Raw genomic sequence first — 11,954 nt, 5'->3', positions numbered from 1 at the left:
TGCACGAATGATCATGTATCACAATTATTTATTTACAAATGTATTTATTTGATAATGAACCTGAGATGGTTTACAGTGATTTCTATTCAGAGTGGATGATTTAGTTTTACGTTAAATCCGTTTCCCCAAGCATCATATATTTGAGCATGAGCTTGAGACTTGTTTGTTTCAATCATTTGTTGATACAATGCAAATAGCTGAATTATTGTGATAAGTTAAGGCCTGTTTATTGCCATCAGCATAATGGTTGTTTATCTTTTCCCTGTCTGAAATCCCAGGGTGCCTTAGATATATGTCAGAAATTATCCATGTATTTTTATGGATAGTGAATTGCATTCAATAAATCTACTGTCCTTTCCCAGGGTACCTTTGTCTTCAATACTTTGGAATTTATGGAATAAACATGTTAACATTTAACAGTGATTTGGTAATTTAGTCAAAAATTTATGAGTCAACATTATCCCAAATTGTAGTTTTACATAATACCCACAGTTCATTTATTTCACTTAAACGGTTGAATTTGGCTGACCAGCCATAATGCAGCATAGTTAAGAAATTGCTTCCATAATTCTTATTTCCAGCAATCCATGGATTTGTTTGCCTTATATAACAAGAATAAGTGTTCAAAGGCAATTTAAACTTTCTCTCTGGATCCTTCCTTTATCCTCCTCTTCATTTCCAGGGCATGTTGCTTGCTGCGTTCTCTCTTTTCTAGACGCTGTTGAGACATGAGAAGATGGTGGTTGCAGTTTGAAGAAATTGTTAATGTATTGTACTGCTTTTCAGTGCAGTGATCTACCAACCTAACTTCTCACCTCTTTTTTCAGACAATTACGCATAGCACGATCAAAATCATTACATGTCCCAAAAAATTTCATGAAGTTATGCTAGAAAGAAAGTAAATACAATGTATCAATCAATATATTTGCAACACAGGGCTATGTGCATTTCAAATACCTCCTGATGGCACTTCATGAGCTGAGAAATGAGTTCATTGCACTCCTCTGTGTGCAGGTGAGGTGACAGGTCCGTGTGCATGCTGAGTTAAGGGCCAACTGAACCTCTGCAGGACAAATGAGGGGGGCAGAATAATTAACATTTTGTAGGGAGAGTTCAACAATTGTATAAAGAAAACATAAACATGTATTGTATACTTTCAGGCTAAATTTGGATCTGTATGTACTGAGTATATGAGGAAATAACTTGGAAAAGTAACTGATTTGGACTTGTGTACATAACGTTAAAGCACAGGTCCCTTAATCAAGGATACTAGCGCCTCCATATCCCTCTCCTTCCTGTTCAGTCATGATGGTGTAAATTTCTCCACTGGAAACTTACCTACAAAACACAAAAAGAACATTTAACTAAAAAGTGTCACTGATGCATCATAAGCCTAGTCTACAACAAAAATTATAGAAACACGTTCTAGAGAGTGTGAAGCTACAGTAGACCACAGTTTTACTTCAGTAGATTATGTACTATGAATAATACACAGTTCTGACCGTGTGGGCCTTGTGCATTAAAGTGCTACACTTACCAGGCTTATATGTTATGTCATTGAAGACTGATGTTTGAGTAAACGGAACGAGCAATACACGGGCTAATTATGCGCTTTAAATCGATTAAAGACCGCTAGATTCGGCAGACAGTATCTCCAACCACTAAAGCAAACTCACGGATGCTAAAAACGAAGGTTAAGTTAATCGTTATCTCGTATTTTCTGTACTGTCCTCTACAGAATTCTTACAACAGACACGGCGCATGCGCACATGGCAGCACAGCGGGCGCCAATCAATGTCTCTATCAAACAACCAATCAGGTGTGGTTTTCTCAAGGTAGGCGGGACTTATTTCACATCCAACGCTGCTGTCTACTCAATACAATTCTGCACGTGTCCCTGTTAGATTTTGTATGGACGTACATTTATTCTTTGGAGAGCAAAATTAGAGGTTAATCTAAATCTCCAGTATGGCACGCCTATCGATTCAGAATATATTTTGTCTTATTGTTTTATTTAGTTCGTTTGTTGGATTTTTATTTATGAATTGTATTTATTTATTTATTTATTTTATTTATGACAGCAGACCACAATTGACACAGGGCTTATAACAAAGTGTAAGGGGGCTTCGATGGTCTTAAAATGGTCTCTTCTTGTTGCTATTGACATGATTGTCCATTAGGGGGAACCCATAGACCTTATAATAGGTCTCGGTAGGACCTATGTCTAGCTTCAGCCTTGCTACTCACGTTTGGATTTTCAGTTTTGGGAAATAATTACTTAAATGTGTGACCTTTTGTGTTTTTAAAGATTTTAGAAGAGCCGAAATGTTTTGTTCGGGATATAAACACTGTCCACTAGGGGGACCCCATAGACCTTAATTGATCCGGGCCTGCTTTTCCAAAGGCATTATTTTGTTAGGCTCTTGCATAGCTAATGCTTAGTGAATCCAAAATGAATCCAAAATGAATCCAGCTTTTGCAAGCATTGATTCAATATGTTGTAATATTACGTAGCCAGGTCTACATATAAACCTACCACAGTTCAAATAACACTGCAAAAAACATTTATTACAGAAGATTTCATGTTTTTTCCCCACATTTGTCACAGTTACATCATGTCATTTGATAGACAACGCCATAAAGCTTTGTTATTACAGTAGAGGACGGAAACAGTGCCATTCTTATAAAGTGTAGTTTTATTGTGAAAGTAAACGGAAGTTTGGTTGATGACGTATGATATATTTCCGGGTTTGATATCTGCGTGGATGGGATGATGGCAACGCAAAGCAACCAAAAGGCTGAGCTGATGGAATTTGCTTATTAATTCAACGGTATTGGTAAGGAATTTAAATAAATAAGATTTTCAACATAAAAAAATGGCTGCGTTTAAATCCAGTGAAGTTGAAGAGCGAAAGTATGCCTTTGTCAACAATCAAACACGCGTCGAGTCTGTGTCGCAGTCTCGAGAAATAATAAAACCTTCAGTCACGGAGTTGTCTAAAGAAGTGCGAACTAACATCCTCTGCACAGTGGAAGGATGCGGGAAGATTCTTCCAAACACTCCAGCTCTAAACATGCATCTTGTCAAGTCGCACAGAGTCAAGGTAAACTACACTGGCTTATTATCCAAATGGAAAGCTTTTTCGACATTAATGTAGTTAGGATAAATGAGAATGGGTGGCTCCCTTTGCTGCTGTATGCTAACTGTAACCAACTGCATTAGTATAAAATCGTCTTTATAACAGTGCATGTCCTTATACCATCAAAGTTACTGGTCAAACACCTCAATTCATTTTTGGGATGTGAGTTTTGCTCTATCTGCAATTCTTTATTTCTTTTTCAGGATTGTATTTGCATGACGACAAATGTTCTCTTTTCACCCTCAGGATGGCATTGTAAACCCCACTGTGAGAAAAGATATGAAGGGCTCACATAAGCTCTACTGTTGTCCTATTGATGGTTGTCCTAGGGGCCCAAGCCGACCATTTTCACAATTCTCTTTAGTGAAACAAGTAAGTATGATTTTTTGTTTTCCTCCTATTAAATACACAGAAAGTAGAATTAGTACATAACAATTATTAAAATGTAAACTTAAAAATCTAAAAAGGAAGTTTGCAAAAGCCTCATCTCTGAACTCTGTTCTCAACATCTTGAATTCAGCCATTGTTCCAAAATGAGAAACGCAGTCAGGAGGATTCGTTGCGTTGTTGTGGCCAGAGGGAGACGTGATCTCTGCAAGATGGCAGTGCAGGGCAGTGTCCCATCAGGGAACACATTGGTGGCTTATTGTACATTATACGGCAAGAGTTATGCGGCACAGTATCATCCCAGGGCTACTAGTGAAAGGCCATGGCACAGAACATACCAGTGCAAAATTGCATGTGATTTGAAGTGTTTTTAAGCCAAGTGATCTGTAGTGCTCTGGTGTTATCTGTTTTCATGTGTATGTATAACATTGTTGTTTTTTTTGTTACATGGTTTAAATTTGATTTGTTTGCCCTATTTTTTTCAATAGCATTTCATGAAGATGCATGCAGAGAAGAAACACAAGTGCTGCAAGTGTAACAATGGCTATAGCACAGAATGGGACTTAAAGAGACACATAGAAGATTGTGGAAAGACCTACCAGTGTACGTGTGGCTGCCCTTATGCCAGCAGGGCTGCACTTCTCTCTCATGTTTACAGAACAGGACATGAGATTCCTACAGAACACAGGCATGTACAAGTAACACTTTTGATTTTTTAAGCCATTTTTGGATGGCATTTTTAGATTTTTTTAATTTTATTTGTCAATTTTACTTCTTTACAGAATTCCTCCAGTTAAGAAAAGAAAAATGGAGAAAGAACTGAATGCTTATGAGAAGGTTAAGGATACTACTCCACACATTATTCCTACCGTTGGTGAACCAACCGAGGGTTCTCATTGTCATGAGACCAGTCATTCATTTGATGCCATTAATAGAAGATCACATTCTCAAAAGACTTTTCAGAAGTTACTTTTGCCTAAACCAAAAATGGCTTTTGTCAGTGTTCCTGTCATGCAACTAGCACACCTGCCAGTTCTCCTCCCATCTTCAGAAAGTGGAGCTTTAAGACCTCTTGTATTTGCGATTGATAACCAAGGGTCAGTTGGTACGTTTCATCTGGTACCTCAAGGGACAGGACAAAGGAAGGATGTCATGACCTCTCTGAATTCTAACCAGGACCCCATAAGCATCGGTGTACAGGTGAATTTAGATCGTCTAGTGATGGAGGACTGTACTGCACGAGGAAGAAGCATGTCCACTAATATACAGACTGACCAGTCATACTTGTCCAAAGTGCCTGCCCCAATGACTGAAACAATGACTGTATATTCTGTTGCTGAGTCTTCTGTGTCGTCCTGCTCTCAAACCGACATCAGTGTCAGTGCTCAGGTGCTCTTGCCTGTCAGCGTGGAAACTCAGACGTCGTTAAGAGCCAAGTCTACTGCATCTATTGGAGCACAAACCGAAAATCAGTCCTTGTGCCAGATTTCATGTGACTCTTCTGTTGTGCCCCCATACAAGAACAGGCGGACACAGACTTACTCTGTCGCAGCCCAGTCAGAGATCAAAACTCAGAATACAGCTACAATGTGTTCTGACCCATTCAATGACCATAGCCTCAGTGTTTCTACTCAGACAACAGTTGTAGGTCTGGACACATTTAATCCTGGGGGTAGCAGTATATATGGGGACATGAAGTCTGCAAGTTCAATGTGTTTTGCTGTGCAGACAGATGACCTTAACCCAAACAACATGGCAGACAACCAGACCCAAACAATGTCTTTGCTGAATGACTTGGAGAATATTTTGTCCGACAGCATGTCTGGCCACCAGGTACTTACAGAGACTGCAGCGGGGTGTGGGGCTGGCCTCACCTCTGTTCAGGAGCAACATAATGGCATAGACTTTGACTTTGAGGATTTTCTCAGTGCTGTACATATCCAGACACAAACAGAGGAGAGCGAGTTTGGGGGGATGAGTAATGACACACACCTGGAGTCTTTAGACATTCAGACTCAAACTGACTTCCTTCTTATGGATGAACTGGACCAAACTGGAGGACCAAATCGAAACCAAGCCCATGATCTTGAATTATTTGATACCCAAACCCAGACAGATCTTAATTTTTTGCTTAATGCAGGGAGTCATGTGCCACTTGGCAGCATATTACGACATTCAAGTTTCTCTATGAGCACTGAATCTTCAGATACTGAAACTCAAACTGATGTTCCAACTTTTCCTTTTTCAGCTCAAACGGCTCTTTCTGTTAATCAAGGAGACAGTGCTAGATTACTGAGTAGCACAGAGACTCAGACTGTGACCAGCCAGGCAGAGGGCCTCGGCCAGCTCTTTCTCATCAGTAATGAAACACAAACTGTCATGGATGACTTCCTGTCAGCGGACCTGGCATGGAATATGGAGTCTCATTTCAGCTCAGTAGAAACACAGACATGTGAGCAGCTCAGTGCTCTCTTTCCACGGCCACAGAAGCCCAATAGCTGAAGATGACCAAGCTAGAGCGATACAGGTCTCAGATCTCCTCTTCATTGGAGGAATTGGCTTAAACTGCTTACAGCAATTGACAGTCTCAAGTGAGAAGTGGGTAAAAATGTTTAAGGCATTCCACTGGGCGACCCTTCCCTGGAGTTGTTCTTTGACTGGCACTTTATAGCGTGTGGGACATGATGACCTTTTGAGAGTTTACAGATTTGTTTGCACATAAACCAATGTTTTGTTTTAACAAGGATTACCTTATTGCATTTCATTGACTGACACCTGACTGTCACACTGATGTTTGAAAGCAGTTTTACTTCATTTTGAGACAAAATAATGAGATCTTTCATGTCACTAATGTGAAAAATGATAGAATGTCAATGTATTGATGTTGTTTTAAGGGCCCTGCATGGATACTGTGTGCTTTTTACTGTTTCAGCCCTTTTTCTTATAGTTTACAAATGTAATTTGAAAAGCATGAACTAGACTTAAAAATACCAGAGCTGTTTCTGCTACCCGTAGTTGCCTCTTGAATGCTGCATTGTTAAAAGCAGCAAGACTTCACATTATGTGAAGAATAGAAGCTTAGCATTAATTGTGCTATGGCACAGTTAAAATTGTCTAGTCCTGTTATTGTACTGACTAAATGGAAATGTATTTTTGATGTGAAAAGGTGTCTTAACGTACGTATGTCTGTCTCTGTAGCCAAATCCTTAACATTTGGCCTGTAGGCATTACTGATGTGATGATGCAATGGCAATTTAGTAATGTTACTGCTTGGCACAATTTTCATAGTAATTGAAGCCTAGATTTGTGAAATTGTTTAAATTAGTTGCTTTTGTAACTGTTTTTTGTGTGTGTGCATGTGACTTGATCTCTGCACTACTTTACCTCATAAAGCACACACCCACCTTACAAACTGTTTCTCTAGGAGGACCTATAGGCCTTGATTATGCGTTGATTTAAGTCAGTGCCTTTCCTTTCATGCCACTGCTGAAATGTGAAGAATGAAGAACCACACATTGCAAATATATGGTTGCATAGATGTTCGCATTATTTCAGTTCTGCATGCTTTAAGAAACATAATTACTGGTTTCACTGAATACATCATCATCAACAATTACACGTAAAAGAAATGTGCAAAGCACAAGGTTGAAGAGGGAAAACTAAACCTTTTACCCCAAATTCATCCCATGTTATTGTTACATTAAAGGGAAAAACAAAACTAGCACTTTGTATGTGTTTTATTTAATGTTCCTAAAGTGCATGCTTAAAACTGACCAGCACAATTAATGTGCCGAATATGATTTCAGTTATCTGTATAAACTGAATTCCTTAGACTATTTGTGAAGTACTACAGATGTCACAAATAAAATGCTGGCAAAATAAATGTGTGTGGGCATTTGATCAGTTTGGGATCGGCACCTGATGTGGCAAAGTGGTAAAAGTTTAAAGTCCATTTGACAGGGTTTCATGTTTTTCTAATTATTACTGGGTTTGGTGGGATAGCATAACAATGCACAGCAAGATGGATTCCCCCGATATTTGTGACTTAACAAACTTGCAACACCTATCAAATCTGTGTATTAAAACAAATTTTATATATATATATATATATATATATATATATATATATATATATAGTTTCATCAAGTTTTTTCAGATAGATTTGTTTTGTAACTTCTTAAATATAATGTTCTATATGTGAAATGAGTAGTCTAACCTTCCATATGCACTTAAACATGTGTAACAGTGTTAAAGAAGTTGTTTACATACATTGTATACACATTACACTATGTTGTTATATAGGAAGATGACATTTTTAAAAATTGGCAAAATTGGTATTATTACATTATTATCAGTATCAAATTCAAATAAACAACCCAAAGCCATACGGGTGGGAGCCACTTAGACTTCAAATGATATAATCACAAGTGTTCATAAAATGTGCCATTTCAACCATTTATTGCTGTCTTAGATATAAGTCTAAGAGTATAAGCAGCTGGGATGCATTGGGACCTGCCTGTTTGCTGCAGTGCTGGAGTGAAGAGTCTTGCTCACTGAGTACCCAGCTGGGTGCAGTGTTTCAGGTTTGGAGGACACAGTCATATGATACCTCTTAGGGACTGACACACTCACAGCAGAGTAATAGTGGGGGTTATGTTGGCATGTCCTGTACTTGGATGAAATGTTCTCATTGTAGGCGTCCTTGGGAAATTCAGTAGTATAAAACAGGTCACCCTTTGATCCTCGAATCCTGCTTATCTTATCAATAAGGAAAAAGTTTTCCAATCCTGATTCACCTTGTTGGTGTTTTTTGAAGTTTTGTTGATTTTGTGGCATAATGATGGGTGGCAGAAAGGTAAAATTTTTGATAGGAACTAATGCATTGTTTGTCTTCAGGCTGTTTTTCCGAGGCTTTGGTGATCTGCTATCGGCCATCACTTGGTGGTGTTGAAAAGGAGTCCTGCTGTCCCTTGTCTGATCTGCCAAGGTGAGCTGTGCCATTTGTTTGGAAATACCATCTACAAAAGGTATTTCTAGACTTTCAGATGTTGGGTTTGGTGCATTATGCCTGGTACATGACCAAGTGTTCTGGCTTGATATCCTGGTCCTTACTCTAGTTGGAGGCCTCCGTTGTGTCTCACTGGGTTGTTCAGCTAAATTATCTGTTTCTACAGATGTGAAAGAATCATTCTCTGCGTCCTTGTGCTTTGATTTGTAGTCTGTCTTCTCAGCCAGAAGAAGGAGGGCGAGTGGAGCGACTCTTGCCCAACCACACACCTGTAATGATAGTTTGAAAATGTCAGTTATACAGCTAGTAGCTATGGCTAGTAGAGTAAAAAAAAAAACAGGTTTACTTACAGCCTCCTCCCAGCCCTGGTTACACTGATACTCGGGGGGATGCAGGTCTTTCATGAACTCTTCCTCACTCAGTTCTAGTAGAACATTGACATGTGTTCGGTCTGGTGCCATGTCTGACCTCTCCACTGTCCTTATCTCACTGCAGTGGTCAGCAGGACCACTGTCCACTTCCCAGTTTGCCATCATGAGCTGTGGCTTCTCCCTTGTCTAATCCAGTCCAAAACCAAACACGCGGGTTTGAAACTACCTACTACACTCAGATATTATGTAACTTTGTAAAAAGCCGTTTACTCACGCATTTTATTTTGGTACGTAGCTTACTTTTCCCATATGAGCTGCATTTTAAGACACTGTCCGTACTGTCTCCGTGGTGGAGTTTCAGTTCAACATAAACACAGACCACAGCCTCTGTCGTCATGACAACAGACGCAGCGCTGCACGAGGGGCACGTGACACTGAGGAGGGGGCGGGGCAGATGGGGGTCCTCTGCCCCGCCCCCTCCTCGTCCTCGTCTTCGTCCTGACCCTGGTCCTGGTCCTGCGTCTTTCTTTTCTGCAGCGCAGCTCTGCGCAGCGCATGTCACAGTTAATAGTTTTAATCACATTTAATCCGTGGAAATAAACACGAGTGTCACTGGATTCAGAGTCGCCTCTGCCTGTTCATTGATAAAATGATATAGAGGCTCTTTGCACTGCCAACGGGAACCATTGCAAGGTTGAATTCTGCACGTAGGACAATTTTGACGTCATTAACCTGACGGTAGCTGTGACAGGACACTGGAGAAAACAAAAACAAAACAAAACGCAAAGTCCAGCTGTGCCAACCCTGTCAGAAATGTTGTTATGGGTTTAGCATCTGAGTGAATTTGGAAAATGTCAATCACTTGAGGGAGGAGAATTTCACCGGCTCCTTCAATAAGAGCCCGTGTTACTGGCTCCAGCTGGAGCGTGTGCGTGAGTGACGCACTCCGCGCGCCTATCCGCGCCTGAGACAGTCGTGCTCTCTGCCGGTGCTCACGACTACTTGACTTCTGCAGTGCGGGGACTGTTGCGTTTTATGGAAGGGGAGTCTGTGCACTCATTTGTGGTCATGCTGCCCCCCAAAAACTGTCTGCCGAGAAACTACAGCTGCATTGCTGGATTATTCGGTAGCCTCACGGCAGCAAACCCACGCCTTGAAGAAGGGGATGATTTTGATGTGATAAACGTCACCTGTGAACCTGTCGAGTGCCCTGTGGTGGACGAGAGGCCACGGGGCAGGGAAATCCTCCTAAAGCCACCACAGAGCCCAACTCTGCGGCGGAGATGCAAGTCGCTGCCTACGCCCACCGAGAGGGCAAAGTTAGAGATTTCCCGTAGCAGAAGTCCGACCAGCCAGAAAAAAGTCCGCTTCGCTGACTCTTTGGGCTTAGAGCTGATCTCTGTGAGGCATTTTAATGATTCTGATGAACCAGATGTGCCAGAGCGGATCTTCGCTAAACTACCTAAAGGAACGATGCACCTTAACCATTTGGACACAAAGTTCCCCAGACCCGTTACGCACGCAATGTTTATGGAGTTGGAGTTCACAAATCCCAGCACTCTCCCTGGCTTCGAGCAGAGAGTGAGAGAGGTGAAAGTCTTACTGGAATCTGTGGAGGCTGATGAGTTCAGTCTGTCTGGCTTTGTCCGTGTCTTAAACTTGGCTTTTGAAAAGAGTGTGTCCCTGCGCTACTCCATAAATAACTGGATATCCTTTATGGATAGTCTGGCTTCATATGTTCCCAACTCAAGTGATGGCGCCACTGACAAATTTTGCTTCAAAATCGTTATGCCCACGTACCTGGACAATGGAGGCACACTACAGTTTGCAATTAAATACTGTGTTGGTGGGCAGGAATACTGGGACAATAACAATGGAAACAATTATAAGGTGCGACCCCGGCGGTTGAAGATGTCCCCGCCCCGCGAGTGGGAGAATGGATGGATACACTTTATCTGAGCCTGTGATGATCCTCCCCGGTTACCCCGGTAGCCCCTTTTCCACAGTTATTAGCCAATTGGTGCGGTTTGGTCAAACCCTGTTATTTTGTGTTATTAGGAGCGTTGCACATTTCCTCTGGTACCTGCTGTAGAATGTTCGCCTGTGTCAGAGCGCTGCGCGCAGTGCCCTTTGGGGGGTTTGTCCGCATTATGTAATAAAGAGAAACGTGCTGAGGAAAACGTGCCGGGCATAAAACGACCACTGGCATCACTGCTCATTTCATTCAACATGAAATTCTGCCAGCGCGACACTGCTTTGGCACTGTCCTGGTCATTTTATGGTTTAAGCAGAGGGTTTTATTGTGATGTGCATAAGGCCCCTTTGTTTTGCACAAGCGGATATATAGAGCCTATTGCACACATTTAATTAAATGCCCAGGTCCTTATTTCTATGTTTATTCTCCACAGATAGCCTCCTATGTTTTAACATGTTTCTTATTACAGCTTAGTTTGTTTTTTTTTACTCTGACTCAGAGCTACTACTGATCTTTTTGTCTTTATCCTAGCATCTTGTGCCCTTCTAAGCTACCAGAAAACCTACTGTCACCATACTTGACTTACATTCATTCACTATAACACCTTTTCCTCATCATATACAGTCTTTCCTTGCATGTAACAGGCCCTGTCATGTGGCCTGGATGTGGTATATGATCATTTACAGTGTTGCAAGACCAGACACCTCATGTTAATGGTAGCTGTAGAACTCTGAGTGTCACTTAGGCCTTTGTGTACATAATGAAGGCTTCTAAGGTCTGCTCCATTTAATAGGGCATTCTCCTTTGAATGTAGGTGACATGAACTATTCTTGTGACCACTTTTTGGAGCAGATTAATTGTGTTTTTATTTCCAGGTTGTGTCCATAACTCTCAGTGACATGAAAAGCACTTATGAATAGGCTTATTTTTTTGGCTTATGTTCTTTATAATGACACTTTGTGCTTTCAATGGCCATTGAGTCATTGTGTTTCTGTAGTTATGTGTTTGCAGAGTACGTTTCGGAGTAATTTTAGTGCAAGTTCTATACACTGTGCTGTACCAGTCCAAAAAGC

The 11,954-nt window shown here is 40.9% G+C and overlaps 5 protein-coding genes across 7 annotated transcripts in view; 3 read left to right on the top strand and 2 right to left on the bottom strand.

The window, feature by feature from the left end:
- LOC117389874 (cytochrome c oxidase subunit 4 isoform 1, mitochondrial) overlaps positions 1–11,954 on the top strand; it is a 223,807-nt gene that overhangs the window by 84,100 nt on the left and 127,753 nt on the right. The gene's annotated exons all lie outside the window — the stretch shown is intronic.
- Positions 25–1,758, bottom strand: cmc2 (C-x(9)-C motif containing 2). Of its 3 annotated transcripts, none has more exons than XM_033983894.2 (4): positions 1,538–1,758; positions 958–1,063; positions 816–887; positions 25–718 (listed from the first exon to the last, which is right to left on the bottom strand). In XM_033983894.2, the coding sequence occupies exons 2-4, from the start codon at positions 1,036–1,038 to the stop codon at positions 635–637; spliced, it is 237 nt and encodes a 78-aa protein (XP_033839785.1). In that variant the 5' UTR covers positions 1,039–1,063; positions 1,538–1,758; the 3' UTR covers positions 25–634. The 3 variants fall into 3 exon arrangements, with proteins under 3 accessions (XP_033839785.1, XP_055088475.1, XP_033839807.1); XM_055232500.1 differs by lacking the exon at positions 1,538–1,758 and adding an exon at positions 1,271–1,338 and having other exon boundaries at positions 958–1,028; XM_033983916.2 differs by lacking the exon at positions 1,538–1,758 and adding an exon at positions 1,271–1,315.
- Positions 2,712–7,402, top strand: atmin (ATM interactor). The gene is made up of 4 exons (XM_033983860.2): positions 2,712–3,104; positions 3,387–3,512; positions 4,016–4,215; positions 4,310–7,402. The coding sequence occupies exons 1-4, from the start codon at positions 2,877–2,879 to the stop codon at positions 6,027–6,029; spliced, it is 2,274 nt and encodes a 757-aa protein (XP_033839751.1). The 5' UTR covers positions 2,712–2,876; the 3' UTR covers positions 6,030–7,402.
- On the bottom strand, positions 7,974–8,987 carry LOC129457429 (uncharacterized). The gene is made up of 2 exons (XM_055232498.1): positions 8,886–8,987; positions 7,974–8,804 (listed from the first exon to the last, which is right to left on the bottom strand). The coding sequence occupies exons 1-2, from the start codon at positions 8,937–8,939 to the stop codon at positions 8,007–8,009; spliced, it is 852 nt and encodes a 283-aa protein (XP_055088473.1). The 5' UTR covers positions 8,940–8,987; the 3' UTR covers positions 7,974–8,006.
- Positions 9,904–10,865, top strand: LOC117386506 (protein phosphatase 1 regulatory subunit 3E). Its single transcript, XM_033983884.2, has one exon. The coding sequence runs from the start codon at positions 9,942–9,944 to the stop codon at positions 10,863–10,865; it is 924 nt and encodes a 307-aa protein (XP_033839775.1). The 5' UTR covers positions 9,904–9,941.

This window comes from Periophthalmus magnuspinnatus, chromosome 3 (genome assembly GCF_009829125.3).
Source record: "Periophthalmus magnuspinnatus isolate fPerMag1 chromosome 3, fPerMag1.2.pri, whole genome shotgun sequence".
Classification (NCBI taxonomy): domain Eukaryota; kingdom Metazoa; phylum Chordata; class Actinopteri; order Gobiiformes; family Gobiidae; genus Periophthalmus; species Periophthalmus magnuspinnatus.
This window is presented reverse-complemented; position numbering and strand designations above follow the sequence as displayed.

Excerpts from the sequence above, each read along its gene's own strand:
- LOC117386506 (XM_033983884.2), top strand. The coding sequence starts at position 9,942 with ATGGAAGGGGAGTCTGTGCACTCATTTGTGGTCATGCTGCCCCCCAAA.
- cmc2 (XM_055232500.1), bottom strand. The coding sequence starts at position 1,307 with ATGACTGAACAGGAAGGAGAGGGATATGGAGGCGCTA. Across the intron at positions 1,029-1,270 it reads AGAGGGATATGGAGGCGCTA|ACCTGTCACCTCACCTGCAC; the intron begins GTATCCTTGATT and ends GCATGCACACGG. Across the intron at positions 888-957 it reads TCATGAAGTGCCATCAGGAG|CATAACTTCATGAAATTTTT; the intron begins GTATTTGAAATG and ends CTTTCTTTCTAG.
- LOC129457429 (XM_055232498.1), bottom strand. The coding sequence starts at position 8,939 with ATGAAAGACCTGCATCCCCCCGAGTATCAGTGTAACCAGGGCTGGGAG. Across the intron at positions 8,805-8,885 it reads ACCAGGGCTGGGAGGAGGCT|GTGTGTGGTTGGGCAAGAGT; the intron begins GTAAGTAAACCT and ends CTATCATTACAG.
- atmin (XM_033983860.2), top strand. The coding sequence starts at position 2,877 with ATGGCTGCGTTTAAATCCAGTGAAGTTGAAGAGCGAAAGTATGCCTTT. Across the intron at positions 3,513-4,015 it reads AATTCTCTTTAGTGAAACAA|CATTTCATGAAGATGCATGC; the intron begins GTAAGTATGATT and ends TTTTTTCAATAG. Across the intron at positions 4,216-4,309 it reads GAGATTCCTACAGAACACAG|AATTCCTCCAGTTAAGAAAA; the intron begins GCATGTACAAGT and ends ACTTCTTTACAG.